Here is a 20,731-nt window from a genome sequence, read left to right as displayed (position 1 = left end):
ACTGTACCAAGGTCAGGAGCCTGGGGTTCCTTTTCCAACAGAACAGAGAGCAAGTCTTGACACCTATTAGGACAGTTTGTCTACAGAGGTTTTGTTGGCAAATACAGAGGTAAAAGTTATGCAGGAAGAACAACAGCAGGAAAAGACATAACAATGTGGAGGGCTTTTGCTCACTGCCACTGCTTGCAAAGTCTACTCCAGTATTTTAACCCAGATGTTTGCCTGGAGTGTTCAGTGCTATACTAACTGTGATTCCTTTTCTCTCTTTCAAGGAGTTACACCAAAGCTCCATGAGTTCTGAGCATTACAACATAACATACAGGCAACCTGGTTTCTTCTGACAACTACATTAGTATATTCTCACATTAAAAACTAATGTTATCACAGTTCACCTGAGATTAATTATCCCAAGTCAACCCTTGAACTTTAATCAAGCACCAGCTCTGACTCTCTGCATCACATTCTGCCTCCAAACATCTCATTGTTCTCAAGGTCTCCTTCTGAAGTGATGCACATATCTGATCTCTGAGCAGCTTAACCAGCACCAAAGTGGTGTTTTTCACTAGTTATCCAGCCATCACTTCCCAGCATCACCACAACAGTTCCTATTTTCTTATTGATGGCAACTGCTTACCTGAGTTTTGTGGGTATTCACCAGAGAGGGCGCAGCAGCCACCATGGAGCTGCTGCGAGGTCTTGGTAAAGGGGTGATCTCTGGCTCAGGTGGTTTCTCTGGCTTTTCCTGTAGCATGTGCCTCAGCCTCTGCAGGTAGTACATTAGTGACCACTGTGTGCCCTCCTCGGACCAATGTGGCTGCAGCAGGCAGCGCAGCACTGCTACATCGAAGTATGTGGCATAGCGAGACTTCTGGCATGGTGGGATCACCAAGGACACCCTGTTCCAAAGAGTAGGAGTAGAAATGTTAGTCATCAGGTTCCTCAGCTCTCTGAATAAAGAACTACTCAACAATGATCTGTCAGGTTTGTATGTTCAGCTGTTCTTTAAGGGATCATGCTTGATACCACAAAGTCTTCTTGGATAGCCAGAAACCAGTTCTGTCCTAGCATTCAAGCTGGTCCACCCTTAAAGACTCAAGAGCTCAACTAAAAGGCCTAAAATTTAAGCACTCATCAAGAGCTGTAAGCCAATCTCTGCAGAAATCACTAGGATGTGCACACAGCTGTGCCTGCTTGAGTTTAAAGAGACATCTGATACCGACCCTTTGGGAGTAAGGCCCTGACAGAGGAAAGCATTACTGAAGACACGTAAGTGGATATCTAACTTTGAGCTCCCTCGAGGACTCAAGTACATGCTTTCTTAAGTGTTTTCTTGAACAGGTTTGCTTCCTTAAACTGTGGTGTGAAGGCAGGCCTCCAGCACTTGTGCTGAGTAATTTGTTCAGCTGGAAACAAACAACCCTTGAGCTTCTGCTGTTCAGATACTAGTAATACATGTTTAGGAATGGTTTACATTTGTACAAATCAGGCCTTACTTAAGAAGGAGCAGGCTAAGCTAAGTTAGTTAACCCTTTAAGCTAATTAAATTGATTCTTATACAAGTAAACTGTTACAGACACTCTTTTGCCAGGGTGTGCTGGAGAAAAGGAGCATTTTTAGCCTTCATTATAATTTTTCTGCCTTTCAGGTGGTGTCATTTCCTGATGGGTTTTAGTATGGAATTTCCTAAGTATTGCAGAAGTTAGTGCATGCAAAAGCAAGATATCTGTACTAAGCCTCAGAAATGAAACTCCAGGGATTTCAGATTTTAAAGGAATCATAGAATAGTTTGGGTTGGAAAGGACCTTAAAGTCATCTAGTTCCAACCCGTCATGGGCAGAGACACCTGTCAAGGTGTAGGGCATGGGTTGGACTTGATGATCTTGAAGGTCCCTTCCAACCTGGTAATTCTGATTCTGATTCACCCTAGACCATGCTGCCCAAGGCTCTGATCAAAATCATGTCTGTCTCCAGAGCCAATCTTACTGCACTGAAATGCCCCAACTTTTTTACTACTTATTTTTGATACCATTTCTCTCCCAGCCAGCAGAGTACAACTGGCCTGACCTACCCCCTGCACAGTCACTAGCTGTTAAAAGACAATCTGTCAGAAATATAGCAGTGAAAGAGAGTTGGAAGGAATGAAAATCACATGGCGAAAGGTGTGAAATGCTGGGGGTGGGGCAGGAGCTCTGGAGATTTGTCTATTTTTTTTTGCCTGCCAAAGTACCCATTTTAGATGTTTCCACTCACGGTGTTAGAAACACACTGAGCTGAGTACTGCTGTGATTTTTGGATTCTATAAAAATGAACAGCACTTCCATGATTTGTATTCTCAGGCATTTGGGAATCATCACAAGAACATCAGGTATTTATGTTTTTTTAAAAGCCATTTTTACTCTCAACTCTGCTACACAAACATGCAAACAGCATTGGCAGGACACCCCCATTTCACATTCTGAACAGAGGCATCCAAGGCCACAGTCCAGCAGAGCACTGGGGAACAAGCAACAATACTGACCAGTGGAACCTCTAAGTGCCTAGAGTAAAAGGCATGCTTGAAGTGCTTTGCTGGATCACTGCCAAGTGCCACAAAGCTGTCCTGTGCATCCAAGGCAGATACAGAACTGGCAAAGGATAAAGAAGTGCCTATGAACTTTGACACCACTTGGAATCACATGAACCCGGCCCCATATTACATGTTTGGAAAAAGAGGGCAGGTGGCAAGGCTGTGCTTGAAGCAATGCATGCATCTAGAACTCCAACCTGCAGGAGCTGGTTAGCTGCCAGCCACACAGGCACTTGGCGACTGCAGACCTGCCCGTCTGTGTCAGCATATGTCACTATCTGCAATCTATAGATTCAAAGCTTCTCCCCCCAGTGTATTCAAGGCAAAAATGTTACAAGTTTGATGGCTTTAAGATGAGCTGTTACAAAACCCTGAAAAGCTGAATTAGGAAGGAGAAAACCATGATAGATGGATATGCTATAAAGTTTTCCCCATAAACCTAATGTGAAGGCTGGTTTTGTAGCAGTCAAGATTGTGTCACATAGATGAGGTCTGTAAAAAAACATAAGGATAGCTGGGATACTCAAAGCACCCCAGCAAAGGAAATAAAGGCTACCACCTCAGGCAATTGCAGAGGAAGATGCATTGCTCTCGGTCACTTTGCAGGACACAGATCAGTGTCTGACTCTAAACAGCCTTTCATGCTCCCCTGTATGCAGCGCAGGCAAACCTGAGGCACCACACAGCTTGGAGCAAGGCATGTTCTCCTTATGAAATATTTATCTCAGAAGTCCTTCCTGTAAAGTCTATTCCCAGACAGTGTGTTCAAGGCAGCAGCTGGATAAAGGGCTTGGCTTTACTTGCCTCAGTGTTAAACTACATCATCTGTAAATGGAGAATTTCACTGTGTGGAGCAGGCATAATCAGCCAGGATCAGAGGAAGAAGCCATTTGCTCAGGAAGCGTCTGAGGAACCAGAAATTAAACTCTGTACTTCATTTAGAAGGAAATGTAGTGTTCATATGATCGGCCTGTGACTACAGGGAGAGTGAAAAGGCAGCCTTCCTTCAACCCGGGCCAAGGACAAAGGAATACTGCGGCTGTTGGTAAGCAGAGTAAACAACATTTGTTCCCCAGTTGTCTGTTGCCTGGCAACCAAAGCTCCCTGTACAGTTTTAACTGATCAATGAGTCCTGCAAATGAGGAGGCATAATGATGCTCTCTTCAAAGCCTGTCTGAAGCTTCATCCCCATAGCAACCACCAGAACCAGCCTGACAAATCGATCACCTGATTCTGTCTTCTTAAAAGACTGCTTATTTTTTCTATGGCTGTGCACTCTGAGCAGCAGTGATCAGACACAGAAAGGCAGTTCTGTCCCCAGCTTCAGTTTTACTGGCTCCCATTAATACAAATTAAATAAAGACCCACAACTAACAGCAGCCTTGATATAAAATCCTTAGGGACGCCTCCTGATGGGATCAGAGTCTTAGAGTGAAAGGGTGCACCAAAGCCCTTTTTGAGAAATCAGCCTTTCCTAGACTATATCCAGAAACCCACTCCATCCCACATTTCTTCTGTTGCGGTAATGAAGCAATTTCATAAAACACTGCAGTGCTTTGGATATGACATTTCCAAAAGAGAGAAACAACTGGACCAAAATTTTCAGGAGGGGTTTAAATGACACTCTTAAATCCATAAGGATCTAAAAATACGCTAGGGTTCCCTCCCTCTCCATCCCCTGAAAACATTCATCAGCTTCACTTACTTTATGGCACTACCGAGAGTCCAGCACTATTGAAAATCTGGTTCTGTCTTTCTGTGCACAAATCTAGATAAAAAGATGTTAATTTATCAGCGCCATGCTGGAAAAGCATGGCCTGAGCTCTGCAGGGCAAGCTGGGAGGAAGTATACATGGCTGGGCTTCTTCATTAGTCTGTTCCTTTGGGCCAGTATTCTAAAGCAAGCTAAGCAGCAGGATGCAGAGAAGGCATAGTAAGGGCAATGGAGAGAGACTTGCAACAGTCCTTTGCTAAAGGAAACTTGACCAGAAGGAAGCCAGAAATTATACCAGTTGCCTAAGACTGAATCCAAGCTCCAAAGTAGTGTTGAACCTGCACCTTATATGTTAGTGTCTTTGATTAAAATAAACTAACATATTAGAAAAGATCAAAGAAACTGTTCCAACTGACCAGCTAGAGATTTCTCCAATGAAAGTGACATTGAATATCATGTGCCACCACCTTGCTCATCACCCAGAACTGCGATTTGTTGAATTGACATAAACACTCAGCACCCTTGGTGTGTATGGACAACAGCAGATTCAAGACAAAGGACTTTAGTGACCTCCACCATTGAGTCACACCAGCCTAACTTTCTGCTGAAGGGATTTGTACCTGGGATGTGCAGTACCTCTCTCCTGAGAGGTTTGGGAGGATACGCTTCCATCCAAGGAGTTTCCACGATGACATGCTGAAAAAGTGGCCTTCGGAGGTACAGAATCTGGCTGGGTTGTCTCACAGACCACCTGCAGTCCCTTTGGATAGTTTTAATAAAAAGAAATAGGTATATATTTATCTCTTCCATATTAGTTTTCTTACTGCAATTTATACTTAGACATGACTATTACTTATACCATAATACCATGGTAATACCAGGGAGAGACTGATCAAGCCTGGGGCTTCTCAGTATTAGGCATTGTAGAGGCACAGGGTAAGACACGGCTCGTGCTCCAGAAAATACGTAAGACAGAATAAGGCCAAGGAGATCCTGAGAAGTATACCCCATACCCATTGGTTGCACTGCAGACAGGGTTGGGAGCATTCAGAAGAACTGTGAAGAAGGGTTAACTTCTGGAGATGCAATACTTTCGGATGGCAACTCCAAGTGCTGTTTCAATATTAATTTCCCCCCTCCCTCAGCTCCTTATTCAAGCTTGTCTAACCTTAGCATAAAACTTACCTCGGTATGTGCACTGTCCAGATTAGGGGATTCACAGGTCACGCTCTGGTTGTTGGTGGGAGAACTTCTCTTAGCTGAGAAAAGGAGGCAAAGGAGGACATTTCAGGAATTACCTCTAATATTAGAACATACCACTGTAAGGATAAACCAGAAAACAAAAACAACTCCAAAGCAGTATCTTTCTGCTCCTGACTTCCTAGGCATTAGTCACAGCCATATAAAGAACTGGTTTAATTTTTGCACAATCCTCTCAGTTTTATTGTCACCATCTTATCTGCTGAAAATCTCTATTTTTTTAATTAAATTTGAATATAAATTTTATCCTAAATCCATTTGGCAACAAATAGTGTTTTCCTATGTATACTAGTGCCTTTTATTTTTGAGCTCTTCCTCCTGTTATTTTTACATACATTACACTCCTTTTCTAGGTTACATCTCTCAGAATGTATCGTGATTTCCAATTTGACAAATGCCTTCACCACAGGAGACACACGACTGACATGCAGAAAGTTTAATCAGCGATACTCTAGCAGAACAAGGGCATCACAAAGGCCAGGATGACAGTCCTTGAAATCCTGTCTCATCTCAAGCTGTTCAGATGTGACTCGGTATCAGACTGACTCCAAACAAAACTATTTGAATCTCCTTCAGTAGAATTTTTTAATTCATTGTTTGAAGGAAAATTTAAGTAAATGAAACTTTTTTGACCCAATTTGAGACAACAAAATCTTCGTTGATATAAAGAACCTCGTTCCAATTTCTATTTCTCTTCTGCTGAAACCATTTTCAAAACATAACAGAGCATTTTCATTTCACTTTACACATGAAATTATTCTTTAGGGATTTACTGACCATGCTCCAGACCTATGGAAAAAAATACCAACAGGCAAAGAAAACTTTCCAGGGCTGAAATCCTATTTTTTGAATTCCAGAAATTGAAGCAGAGGGAGGAACAGCTAGATACCAAAGATCGGCTTAAATCATTTCAAAGACCTGATTCTTTTTCAATTCTGGACTGTCCCAGAGACCTACAAAGCCTTCAGAACAAAATATGACATCCAAAATGACTTGCCACCAGAAAAAGTCTGATTTGGCGAACTACTGTGAAAATTCCAGCTCCATGCTTTTGAGAACAAGCAAGCAATGCTACAGCAATAAACCTAGCAATTCACTGGGTTTCGATTTCAATTCATTACCTTGTAGGAACTATGCAAAACTATGGTCTAAAAACTTAGAAGCAAAAAGGGGTTTTTAGAACTAGGCCAGACACAAAGGCTTGGAAGCCTAAGCACCCAACTCTAGTCTCATTATAGCTGAAGTACAAAGAAAAAGCAACCCCTTCTAGTATGCAAAAAAGAATTCACAACCTAAGCCTTCTTTGGAGCTTCCTGAAACTACCTTGTTTAATTTCATAAAATGGTGAAATTCACATTCGAGATAGGAGGAGAACCTACACTGCCAACTGTGCACTCTTCACATTTTTGTCCACTGCCAGCCTGGGAAGGCCTTCCCCACACGTGTCAGGCTGCTAACAGATACTGCCTTTGCCCTTCTTAGCAACTAAGGAACATATGGTGAAACAGAGATATGAGACTGTCAGGAAATGATAACTCTACTGAAGAGTTTCTCATTTCCTATTTGTGATTTCTCTCTCATTTCCTATTTAATTCTTATGCAAATGTCAGTTGACTCTGAGGGGGAACAACTTTAAACTACTCTCAAAAGTTTGACTATTTCCAACAAGATCAAAATACTCCTTCAAATATGATGGCCACAGAACATAAGGCATCATCAGACAAAGGAAAGGCTTCTCAGCTCTCAGGAGCCACATTACCACAGCAAACTCACAGACCTGTAACGATGTTCCTGATTGGTTTTACAAGAGCATTGAAGGCAGAAACTTCAGGCTGCCTGTGTTCCCACATAGGCTGCCAAATAACAAGGCCACTAGCCAAGCGAAACGTCAGGTCTGACTCCTAGGAAGACAAACAGAAGTTGTATTACACAAGCTTATATGAAAGATTCTTGTTTCCAGTCTAAAAGGACTGTCATATCTCTGACGCACAGGTCCTACAAGAAATGAGTGATCCCATGTGCAGTTCTGAGGTCAGTATATGCTAATGCAAGGGCCACTGACACTGTTCATCAGGCATTAATACATTTCAAGTATCACTATTAAAAAACAATAGGGAAATCTCAATGGAAAAATACACAAGAGGCTTTTTCCAAATAAAAATGCTATACTAGTTATGAACCCTGTTTTTACTAGGACATTAAGCTGTAAAAGGCCATTCGTGTATCACTGAGCATCCCTTCTGACCATATATAACCACAGTATTCAATCTCAGGGTTAGGATTTACACTCTGACGTTTGAACTTCTTGCCCCAAAAGAATAATACTACTAAATATTAAAACATTACTTAGAAATTGAGTTTGATTACAAATTTTCTGTCATTTTTGTTTGAGTACAAATTACTCTGAACTAGCAGTATACAATAATGTCATTATTATTTGCACTGTTAGTACCTGAGCTATGGGTATATATATACATATATGTGTATATATATATGAGATATTGGTACTACTTACACTCATGCCATCATCGTTTTATGTATGCAAGTAGCTGAAATAATGTAAATTAGTACACAAGTAAATCTTAGCAGGATCAAGGTACAGGTATGCACTTACTTGATCTAAGGGCAGATCTACATTAGGAGATACTGCTGTTGGTATAGTCCAGCTATCCCCACAAAGCAAACAAACATGGTAATAGCAGTTCTGGCAGCCTAATTACAGCTGCAACATCATTTCCTGTTGACACAGCTCCGCATGTCTCAGAGCTAAAAGAAGAGCTGAAGGTGCCTGCTTGTAGCTCTCCATCCAGCCCTTCTATTCCCCACTTTTCATTAGTGTTGTCTCATCCTTTTGAGCTCACAAGCCTTGTTATAAACTAGGCTTCGTTTTAATTACTATTTTTACTATGGAGCATATTGCAAAGCTTTTGGAAGTAGTAGCAGTAACGAGCTGCATTTTTACTTTGCACTGCTAGCTTTTGGTGTCATGCCAACACAGTTGTTAAGTTAAAGGATTACATGCATCCCCTTCAGCCTCCAAAAGCCTCATTTAAAAGCTCATTGCTAAATACTCAAGATCCTCTCAGAAGTTACGAATTCCATCATCTAGGTTGGCCTCTGCAAGTCTTTGGGCCCAACTTTGGTTGTCTGATCAGACCAATATTCTTCCCCTGAGACCTCTACCACTGTGAAACACAGAGGGGACAACGCTGACTTAGTGAGTCAGTCACGTCTCATTTACCTCACCATTTTTGAGCTCTGCTTTGATGACAGAAATAGGCATGTTTTCATGGGCTTTTCAATGTTCATCACTACAGTATCTCAGAAATCTCAGAAATTTTCAAGGTAAACAGGAGATATTGTTATCAATCCCATCTTCTAAATGGGAAACTACATCCCAGAAAGATTAATATTAAAAAATGGAAACCTAATCTCTAACAGCTGGGGTCTCCTTCCAGTTTCATTTAACTTATTCAAAGGGCAGCCCACACTTGTATGTGTAGCAATGGGAAGAATTCAGCATTTCTTCCTGTCATGGCCCTGCAGCTTACAGAGAAAATGTGAACTAGCAAAGAAGTATGAAAAATTTGGCCTAAATGAATTGAGCAGTACTGTACATGAATTTAACAGCAGAAGCAGGGAAAAAAACCTAGCTCTCCAGACCTGCTTTCACCAGCCTTAACCAAGATGACCTTTTATTTCCTGTACTTTCTTATTCAACTGTTGCAGCACACAAGGCAGGATTCAAAGAGTTAACAGCCTCCATCACTTTATGACTTTACAGACCTTTTCCAAGCACCTACTCTCCAGAACCAGTTTCTATTCTGAGGCCCAGCTGGAAACGTAAAGGTAGCTCTCCAGAGAGGCTGAAGACAAGAGGCAGGAGGCCAAGCATGCTCCTCATCACACCCCTCTGCAAAGCCCAATGCACTCAGCCCAAAACCAATAGAGGGACCTCAGCAGACAGGAAGCCTGCAGCCTGCTTCCAACTTCAGAACAAAGGAATGCTCAATAGCCTTTGCCACTGCCATGCTTGTACCAATATCATGCATTCCTGGTAATTAGCATAAAGATGATTAGTAATGACAATAATAAATCCCAGTGGCAGCCTCACGGTGGAATCCCTGAAAAACTAGCAAGGCCCTTCTAACCAGTGGCTGAGAATCACAGGAGCAAGCTAAAGGTCACAATCTTTTCTGCAAGTTCCAGCGTCCCAAAGACTTCCCAAAGACCACGGATCTTTGTCACTCCAGAGGGGTTAAAATGGCTCACTTCAGATTTATTGCGTTTGTGTCTGCCTGATGCTGCAATGATTGTTCATGTCACTGGAAGTATTTCCTCCTGATGGCAGTGGTATTCTGCCAACTTATTAAAGCATTTCTAGTGGTCTCCCACTGTGTAGGCTGAATTAAATAACAATCTCAAAGGCAAAATCATTCTTTTCTGGCTCAGAGCTGTTTCTGCACATGTAGCCCATCAGTGTCCCACTTACTTTAATCCTGTGAACAAGGGGAGCAAAGAGGAACACAAAAAGCTCCACTGTGGCCATGGAGTTCTGGAAGAACTTCCTTCTGTTATTTTCCTCCTCATCATTCGTGGTGCTGGGCCGGGGATGTCCTGGTGATCCTTGATTTTCAGCCTGATGGATAAAGGCGCTACTGCTCCCTCCCCAACTAGAGCCTCTGTCTCCTCCAAATCGGTCGTTGCTGCAGTCCTGAGGGGCCTCCAGCAGCATCCAGTGAAGAGTGTGTAGAAGCTTTGTTTCAGCTACTCCAAGCTTATCCTGATGTCCTGGATGGAAAAAATGCATCACAGTATCTCACAGGGTTTCCACTAATGGTACTGCTGAGACTTTCAGAACTGCATAGGGAAGTGGCCATCCAACTTCCTGATGAGCACTGGAAAATTAAAATTCCATCATTACAAGTATCAGCATAGTGTTTCTCTATGTCTGAAACCTAATTCACAAGTCTCCATTTACTTCACAGCATTTGCACTTCAGTCGCTGAAACGTCAGTCGCAAGCTGAATGTGGGGACATAGAGTGGTCCTAAAAGACGCAACCTCGACAGTCTTGTCTGTTTGACTCTAATGAGTAAGACGAAATGCAAGTGAGCACTGCAAGGTGCTCAAGCTGTGCTCTGTTAATGTTCCCTACTGGCATGTCTCATGAAGCAAATTCCTGCTGAAATCACTGCTGAAATCAGTAAAAGACTAACAAAGCAAGCCCTATCCTTATTACGCAATTGACTTATCTGCTGAGAATCACATGCATTGGCCTGAATAAAAAGAGTATTAAAGAAAAGAATAAAAAGAACTGAAAATATTAGAAGTGCCTGCTGCAATTGGCCACTGCAGCACGCCTTGGAAGAAGTATCTATTCCTTCAAGAATGCCATGCCTGCTGGGTAAATCCGTCTTTCGCTAAAGCTAGTTCTACTATCTCTGAAAAATAACTAGCAAATTATTATTTAACTGCTTTGACTCTTCAGCTCATTAGACCATAAGTTTTACTGTGGAAGCTCCCACAGGTAACCCTGCTATAAAGGAGAACAGATGAAGAAAGGGCAATTCCACAGAATGAACTAAGTGGGATTCTAGGCTTTAGAATAGGTTGGTACCCTGAGCCTCAGTGTGTCATATTTTGACTGATAACTTCAGGAACGGAAAACCAGACTCACATGAGCACTAACCTAGCTTGTTTCGGTTGGAGAGCAATGTGGCGGTGCAGTGCAGCACATGCGGGAGCGCAGCTTGGACGAGTTCCCAGCGAGAAATGCTCTGGATGGCTTCAGAGAGAGCTGGAGAAAGGCCATGCAGCTTGTTCTCTACTAAAACTCTTTCAAAAGACTAAAAGTAAGAACAAAGAAAAAAAAGACACTGTGTATCTATTTCTGCACATACCTTCTAGTACATAGAATGCTCTCTTGCCAAAACCTGCGATCTGTAAGCACAGCGTGTAATACTTTTCCTGAAAGCCACACTGTAGCTAAAGTTCACCAGGCATATGGACGTACTTGGCTAAGAAATTAATGGGCCACTCAATATACTTTCTGTAATAAAAACAGAATTAGAGCAAACATTGTGTATATTAGTAAGCGTTGACATCAAGGCAGACTTACAGTTGTGCTGGGCATTAATCTGGCATGCAGTAATCCTGTTGAAAGTCACAGGAGCTAATGAAGCCTGTACTTGTGGAGCTGAGAGCTGGAGATTCTTTTCACACACAGATGCTCTTTCGGTTTAGTGTAACATAAAGGGCAACCCATTAAAGGTATATAGGCCTTAGGAAATGTTTTCACACCCTGCCACAAAAAATAATCAATGTACAAAATTTTTTGTCGAGCCATGCTGTAATGGTTTTCTGAACACTTAAAAGAGCTGATGGCTGCAGCAAGTTCATTATTTCCACCTCAAGCAGCACAAAATAAGACTATCTGCCTTTGAAATCCCTAAGGAAGTTTCTTATTGCTAGTTGCTCCAACCGTTTTGGTAAGTTGTTCCTCTGTTCAGACACAAAGATCTCATTATAGGTCACAAAAGCAGTTATATTCCTTCAGTGAAGTTCCTAAAGAGAAGAAACACTTACTGACAATGCACATCGTAAGCTGACAATGCCAGCTTAGCCTCCTGGCTACCCATTTGCTCACAAGCTGTTAAACCAATTTTATCAAGCTCTGGGCAAACAAGTTAACTGTTGGCATTCACTACCTAATGGATGCTCCAAATGCCCTCACTCCAAATTCATAAAGCTTATCCTTCAACACCAGTCATACTGATTTTTCCTGTAAAACTGGGGTGGGGTGTTAATAAGAACAGACTTCATTATAAAGAAGAAAAGCAGAGCAGCAGCCATGACCCAGCTCTCCTATCTGACCAGTCACTCCCAGGCATGGCACGCTAACCAGCGCTAACATGCACTCTTCTGCATACCCCAGCAGCTCAGCACACTTGTTTCATGTGATGGCCACATCTGCTACTGTGGGCAGACATGAGCTCCTCTACTGAAGGGCAGGATGCCCTAACGCAGGCATAATGCTGCACTATTATGGTTTTACAGCATTCCCATAACAGCTCCAATCTGGCCAGCATGGACGAGGAGAAACACACATCTGTACTTACCACCTAAGACAGAAGCTCCCCAATAGCACCAGGCATAGACAAAGAGGTGGTGAGATGGACTGTATGATTTATCCAAATGTATTTGAGGGGTATCCAGAACCTAGTGTGCATACAGCAGACTAAGCCCTTTAGCAACACAAACTGAACCTGAGGAAATACTGGCAATAAACATGAAAGCTGCCAACAACCGTTACGTGTGTACAGAGTCACACTGCCCACCTACTAGAACTCCCAGGTTCTAGTCAACAGACTCAACAGACTCCCTTTATGGAGCAATGGCTGAAATTGGAGGGCATTAGTTGCAATACATGGACAAAATCACTGGATTCCTGAGGATTAGTCAAAAATAATGTGCCATGGATTAGGCTGGCAGCAATGTGTATTTCTTTACAATAGGACTGGATAATATATCTACCAGGGAAAGGATGCTTCACATCACTCTTTACAGCAATCTGCTGGGGACCACATTGTCTACAGAAGAAAACAGTCTCCTGCCATTCTTCCTATCAGTCCAGGAATAGGGGGAACACGAAGGGATGGCTCTCAGGAGTGCCAGATGAGCTGAAGGCACCCTCTAGAGAAACAGCCCTAGAGCAGGGCCCAGTGCTTAACCTACTGTATGTACAGCAGGACCCTGGCAGAGACACAGAGAAACTATTAGTGCTTTCTGAACCAGACTTCTGTCCTTGGAGGGAACTTTACCGCCCTGTTCTTCCAAAGTTCAGGCTGCATCATGGTGGAAAGCAGGGTCCATTGCTAAAGTCACTTCAGACTGGAAAGAACTTGAAATGCAGGTAGGAAATATAATCAGTCTGAGGAAGGTCCTTTGAGTAGGGAAGAGTTCCTGGAAAGATCTAAAACATTAATCTAGGGGTTCATAGCACAGAGGTGGCAAGGCTTCGTTATTCACAAACATAGTAATAGTACTAACAGTGAAAAGCAATGAAACACAGATGCCAAGCACTTTATTTACAGAAAATTCCCATGTTCAGAAAAAAATCAATTTTCTGCAACCACATCCATTGGCTAGATAAAAAAAAAAGGTGGCATGTTATTAAGATCTGTTCCATATCTGTCCTTTGATCATTCATAACAACAAAACATATTACTACATTTGGGAAAAAAAAAAAAAAAGAAAAAAAAGAAAAAAAACAGAAAAGAGGTAAACTTTGAATTTATAGGATGCTCCCGGAAACATCTGGGTTCTTCCATGCCCAGTGAAATCCAGAGTAAAAGAATTTAAACCATATCCTTGAGTCCACTTATCCTCACTCAAAAAAATGCATTGACTTTATACAGAACTGTTTTCATTCCCATGGGGTCATTTACAGGTTTCACTCACGCACATTAGCAATGTCATCGTGTCAGGGCAGAACAACTTCAGAATGGAGAGAAGGAAGAACATTGAGTCCATACTGAGGCATAAGACCATTTACACAGTGTAAGACAATGCAGGGTGGGAAGAGGGTATTTATCTCCAGATTAAAGGCTATTTTTCATAGTCCAATTGAAGTCAGTGCAATTGTTCAGGTAAGGAAAACAAGGCCAGATTTTCCCTCAAGTATTACGGCATAAAGCAAAGCTCTAAGCAGCAATGAAATCTGCTCTTGCAGACCAGACGCTGTTCTCACTGAATCTAGGCCTCCAGCATCTGTTTCCTCAATGCACAATATGCAGCAAGTTCTACTGCAGCAAGTTTAGAGCCAAGAATAATAATAGAATGCTGCACCATGTTGTGTCATATGCATTGTCAGACAGTTAACAGCCTATAGACATGCCTAGAACAATTCTGGCTGGAGAATTTTAAAAAGACAGCTCATATAACAGATGCACAGTATTTTTAGGCACATTAGTCAACACAGTGGTGTTAGATAACCAGCTTGATGTTTCAGAAGACAAGCCAACTACCTGTGAAGTTCCAGAAACCCTGTCTCACCCATGCACACTGCACTCTGCTACCCCACTGGATACTACAGGTTATTTTGATGTGGGCAAACACTCCAATGCACTCCAGTGCATTGTCAGGGATAGGAAACTGGTAAGTAAAAGAAGATGGCAGATGCAGCAGCTCAGGCTGTATCCCATCAATTGCTCAAAACTATGCCCCACCTTTGAAAGCCTTCTACCATAATTTAATGATTATGTTAAGGATTAGAGGAGAATCAAGTTTTCCTTCATCTCAGGGATGGAAATGGATTTGTCCTTCATTAAATGCATTTTTCCAGAGCCTCCTTTCCCTTGTCTGAAGCATGTGATTTATGCTGTCTTGCAGTTCAGGGTTTTTTTTTTTTTGTTGTTTGGTTGTTGTTGGTTGGTTGGTTGGTGGCTTTTTGCTTTGTTTGGGCTTTCTGTTTTGTTTTTACGCCTAGTAAATTCTGATACGTGCTCACAAAAGAAAGGTGCTTTAGAATCAGCCTGGGGGACATAGAGGAAGACCTGATGCCAACAGCACAGCATGAAGCACAAGGCAGTCACAGACAGACAGGTACCTCCTGGGGAACACAGAGAGAAGGAAGCTGTGTCCCTCGACCCAACAGAGACAAACATTAGCTCACAGATAGGCCACAGCCTCAGATAGTAGGTGCTTCGAGGCATGGCTCCTGCACACTGCTGAGGCTCCTGGTAAAGTTCATAAGGCAAAAAAATCCATTTTCTGTGCGAGTTTTAAACCTGATATAAAATGGTAAAAACCAGTGATAATGCCTTTTGCTCCATCTGCCAGAACTGCAATTCATTTTACTCAACAACACAGTAAGCCAGCAGCCTTGTGTATCAGTATCTGGCATCTAGCAAGAACCCTGAAAGATTTATGGATTTCTTAGAAGAAAATTAGTCAGTAGCAACTAGGGCTTCACCAGCTTAATATCTTGTGAGGAGGAAGTCAGAAAAATGCTGCAGAGAGACCTAAGTACTTTAAACTATTAAGATACATGTCCAGACCAAGTTTTTCCAGTCTGTCAAGTCTGGCTGCAACTGCTTAATGTACTTTAAGTCATCCAAAGATCAGCAACAGTTCACGGAACTCTGAAATTCCCTAGACACCCATCTTACTTTAACTTGCTGCATGCGTTTCTTTTCTCTTCCATTTAGACAAGTAGATTGAAGTTTCATTTGAAATACAGTTAGAAATAAAGAGTTAATAGTATCTGCATAATAACCCCTCTTTAATTACGCTTCTAAGACATACTCCCTCTGTTTTCCAGCAGAACTCCCTCCAGTAGAGGAGGTATTTTCATTTTGCACAATGGTAAAAGTACTGTTTAAAGCCTGTCAGTAATGTTCAGATTTTCAATATTGTAAGTCTGAAAGAACTCCAGTGACTGCAAACTGAAATTACATCAATCTAATCTGAAAGCACATACGCACATGATGAACTGCAAGTTTAGACCCAGACTGTCATAGATCAGTCTGCCCATACCATTATTTACTTTGTTTAATTACTAATTGGTTCAATTAATAATATCCAAATCAATTTATTTTTGTTGTGTCTAGAGATGCACATGATATCCAAATTCTCTAGGTGGGAAACAACTTCAAATCCTTCATGTGATTGAAAGTTCAAAATTAAGTTGAATAGACTAAATTCACTTCTGGTGTAAGCCGAGAAGCTTCTGATCAGCCACCATGGTCAGATCAAGTTGCATGAAAAGTTAGTTACTCATAAGAGTTGAAAAAGAGAAACATGTACATACCACACAGGATGCTTCATATTGTTTCCCCAGTTTAGGTCTTAAAAATGCACTGAAGGAAAGGAGAAAAAGAGTTAGAGATCCAATACTTCAAAAGTAGATTTTGCTTAGTTATTTTTCTCATGTCAGAAGGTTAGCAAAAGGCTGAGAAATTTAATGTAAAGGAAGTTGTAAGGCCATAATAATGCTCAGATACCTGTTGATGACATCTGACAAAACGCTGTTACCTTTTCTAGAAGGCAAAAGTACCCACACTGATATGCCAAGAGGCAGTTAATCCACCCTCAAGAAAAGTCCTGTTCCCCATGACTAAAATCTTCCCCCAGCAGTTTTCAGCCATTTTACCTGAGTGAAAGATTTTCAACATATTCTATTTAAAATGTGTTAAATATTGCTGAACTTCCCCTTGCCTCTGCTTTAAGCAAGAGCTCCATTTGCCGGTTTAGTATTATGTATTTTCCTCCACAGTTTCTGATGTGGAAAGCTTATGACGAAATGCAGGCCTGTACACCAGAGGTAGAGAACACCCACCCTCTGCTATCACTCCCCTCCAGAATGTGATCAGAGTTAAATATTAAAAAAAATAAAAAATCAGGTCACCTTATTACAGCATTATTTTAGGGAGTTGGGGTTTTTTTTGAGGACACAAAAGGTGGAATAAATGGATTTTGTGACTGAGGCCTTAAATTAGAGCCACAACCTTCAAACCTTCCAACCTCCCCCTCAGCTCCCGCAATGTTTTCAGTTTAGAATTCTGTTAAGACAAGAGGAAGACAGGATTCACAGGGAACATACAGCCCCAGCCATACATTCAGCCTGCCTCTCACGCATCATTACTTTCCAACCCAATGAAATAAGGTGAGACTTTGACATATCTGTTTGCATGCTGACCTCTCAAAGCATAGATTACAGCTCCAGGATGGCTGCAAATACAGATACAAGCAAATAGAGATACAAGCAAATAGAGATACAAGCAAATAGAGATACAAGCAAAGCCGCAAGTCTGATGCAGCACTGAGGGATGCTGCTTCTGGTACCAGAGCTCCAGAAGTCCTCTTAAAAGTGTGGGGAAGGAGAGAACAGGGAAAGTGGGTACAGGGGACAGTGAGGAGGGGAAAAGTGCATAGAAACACATACACATGGATGTTTTAAAGTCAAATCAAGAAGCTGCCTGGGACTGCCACTAGGTTAAGCCGCCTCCAGTCCTTCCCCCATCCCCGCTACACACAGATCGCTCTATACTGAGTGCAAAGAGAACTGCTTATTTCATGCCTTCATGTTGCAGCTGCAATAACTGCTTCCTCCTAGCCACTGGGCTGCAGCTGGCCCGCGCCACCCCCCCATCCCCCCCCACTGCCCTGTTGCAGCTATATCCCAAGTACCCAGGGCTTGCTGCTCTCACCTGGTTTGCCTCCAGAGGAAGGTCTGGATGGGCAGAGGGATGCCACGGCCGCTCTCCTGCTCCTGGCCCTCTGAGCTTTTCCTTTTCACCATGGTGCTGATGATAACTGCTGCTGTGAGCCAGTCTTAGCAGACGTACCAGTCGGGATCTCCCATGGCTGCCTCTTCGCTCTCCGCAACTCTTTACCCTCTTCCCTTCATCCTCTGCAGCCCACCCGCTCCCTCCCCTCTTACACCTCCCTTCAGCTTTGCTGGTGCAAAATGGCTGCAGAAGGCAGGGAGGAAATTAGGGGAGCGAAGATGTCCGCGTCCCTCTGCTTCCTCCCTGCCTTCAGCACCTCCCTCTGTGGACAGCTCCAGCACGGAGTGCCGCGCCGGCAAGCGGTGACGGAGGAGGGCGGGCGGGCGCGGGGGGCGGTGGCACCACCCCGGCCCGGCCCGGGCCTCCCGCAAAACTTCAGCGCCTGGGGAGGGTCGCGGGGCTGCTCCCCCAGGCACCGGAGCAGCAGCGCTCCTTCTGCCTCTTCCCTCCTTCCCTCCCTCGGGCGCGGCGCTCACCGCGGGAAAGTTTCGAGGCCGCGCCAACCCGCAGCGAGAGGAAGATGCAAAGCAGCCGAGAAACGGGCGGGTCAGGAGAGCGACTACCTCTCTTCCTCTTTCCCTCCCTCGAAGCCCGCTTGCGGCAGGGAGAAGTTCAAATGCGCTGCTCCTGTGAATCGGGGGAAGCCTGGTCAAGCATCCCCACAGCCGCAGAGGAACAGAATCGAGAGGGCTGAAAAACGTGCGCGTGGTGGGGAGTTCGTTAGTCGTTTATAAGGCTAGGTTACCTTGCTTGGGGATCTACAACGGCAAGAGCCCTCAAAGCGTCTGATGCACCATGGAGCAAGGCTGTTAAGTGGGGAGATAACCGTTTATCTTAAGAGTGGGGAGAGAAAGGAAGCCAGTAACTGAAAGCAAAGATTGGTGGTAGGAGCAAGGGAAATTTGGGTAGTTATTCCTTGGGCTTTTCTTACACAGCAAGAGTTGAGACAAACAGGGGTGAAGAGGATGGTGACCACCAAAGCAGATATACTTGTGTTTCCAACTAGACACCAGACTGATTTGACTAATATAAAGACATGTTTGAGTTGGGTTTGCTGGAAATACTTCTCAGTCACTGTTAGATTAGTTCTCCTACCTATCAGAAGATAGTATATTACTATAAATAATTAACAGAATATAACAAAAGACCCTTATCAGTTAATTTTTCACACACACAAAAAGTGCTATTCCATTGCTTATATAAAAAGATTGCAAGTTCAGAGAGAGATGCTCCAACAAGCCAATGCCATATTTCTTCCTGTCACTGAACCTTCCTACTTACTATTAGGCACTTAAAAGACTGACCAAGGTAATTCCTTCTTGGAGCAGGTGCTGAACTGATCAACACCACCTATTTCCTTCATTGTGGGTACTTTGACGAACAGGTTTGCTGAAAACCCAGTGCCTTTGATAATCTGCATGTATTCCCAATGGGATAACGTTTTTCCTGGTGCCCAACCCAACCCTTTGTTGCAGTGCCTTAGGCTAGTCTGGATCTCCACTTACAAGGAACAGTACCCTACACAGTCTACATCGCCCTCTTGCACAAAAGGAGTACTAAGTCAGTTAGAAGTTTATCTGTTAAGCAAAACCTAAACAATATGTTTACAAACAAAAAGTTTAAATAATTAAAATCTGCCCACGTGCTGAAATGCTAAACCGACTGGGTTTGTTTGTCACATTCGGCTGGTTAGGATTTTTGCTGTCAGTCAGTTTCTGCTGGGGCACAGAAGTAAGGCCTTTTTATTCACAGAATGAGCTTGCTCAGACAGGAAAGTTTTAAATTACTATTTTCTTTCCTTCAGTTAAATGATTTCAGACAGGAAAAGAAATAATCTTATGAGAACTACAGAGAGAAGATGGGTAAAACAAATCACTTCTAAAAGCAAGTTATGTATTGAAGATGTTTCCCAACTCCACATCCCTTCAATGGATTCAGGACTTTGTATACACAGTCTTCTTGTTAGGAAAGCAAATTTGAGTTTTAATTCCTGCCAGCTTGCCTACTGACAGTCAGAATTGAAAGAAAACACAGTAGGAGTGATAAAGTTATTTTTAAGTAATTCCTTTTTCCAGTCCTTTAATGTGTTATGGAATGTCCTGGGTTCAGCAGTAGCAGTCATTTTTCTCCTTCTTGGTGACTGGTGCAGTGCTGTGTTTTTGATTTTCAGTCTGGGAACAGCGCTGATAACACCAATGTTTTTAGTTGCTGCTCAGTAATGTTTACTCTGACCAAGGACTTTCTCAGTCTCATGCTCTGCCAGGGAGGAGGGGAAGCTGGGAGGAAGCAGAGGCAGGACACCTGACCCAAACTAGCCAAAGAGGCATTCCATACCACAGGACGTCATGCCCACTATATAAACTGGGGCAGTTACCCGGAAGGGCTAGATTGCTGCTCGGGTCGGGCTGGGTATTGGTCAGTGAGTGGTTATATTCTCTTCCTTTGCTATTTTCCCTTACCATTATTATTGGTGGTAGCAGTAGTGGTTTTGTATTATACCTTAGTTACTGGACTGTTCTTATCTCAACTCGTGGAAGTTGCATTCTTTCAATTCTCCTCCCCATCCTCCGGGAGTGGGGGAAGAAGCGGAGGAGCGAGCGAGCAGCTGCGTGGTTCTGAGTTACTGGCTGGGCTTAAACCACGACACACACTTGCATCCTCTCAGTAATCAGTAAGCACAGTTCACATATGGGGTTTGTTTGCTTTTTTTTTTTTTTACATGTCTCTCTCCTTATTCCTACATTCAAGAACGAGTCGCTTACAATAGCTTCCTGTTTGCTGCTATAAATATAATCTTATCATTCCCATGCTCTGCTACAAAACAGGAAATGCCAGAGCAAAACAGCACTGCAGCCTGCTCACAGACTGCAGCCAAAAGCTCCTACAAATTCTCCTGATT

The 20,731-nt window shown here is 42.9% G+C and overlaps 1 protein-coding gene across 3 annotated transcripts in view; it reads right to left on the bottom strand.

Moving 5' to 3' along the window:
- UNC80 (unc-80 homolog, NALCN channel complex subunit) overlaps positions 1-17,843 on the bottom strand; it is a gene marked incomplete at both ends in the record, with an annotated part of 120,051 nt that extends 102,208 nt beyond the window's left edge. For all 3 annotated transcript variants that reach the window (XM_080632002.1, XM_080632001.1, XM_080632003.1), the window contains 8 exons: positions 635-896; positions 4,901-5,040; positions 5,466-5,539; positions 7,318-7,441; positions 10,033-10,331; positions 11,232-11,388; positions 16,353-16,401; positions 17,752-17,843. In XM_080632002.1, the coding sequence (XP_080488128.1) occupies positions 635-896; positions 4,901-5,040; positions 5,466-5,539; positions 7,318-7,441; positions 10,033-10,331; positions 11,232-11,388; positions 16,353-16,401; positions 17,752-17,843 (1,197 nt within the window). The remainder of the gene's footprint in view (positions 1-634; positions 897-4,900; positions 5,041-5,465; positions 5,540-7,317; positions 7,442-10,032; positions 10,332-11,231; positions 11,389-16,352; positions 16,402-17,751) is intronic.
- Positions 17,844-20,731: the final 2,888 nt, after the last annotated feature.

This window comes from Psittacula echo, assembly GCF_963264785.1.
Source record: "Psittacula echo genome assembly, chromosome: 20".
Taxonomy (NCBI): domain Eukaryota; kingdom Metazoa; phylum Chordata; class Aves; order Psittaciformes; family Psittacidae; genus Psittacula; species Psittacula echo.
This window is presented reverse-complemented; position numbering and strand designations above follow the sequence as displayed.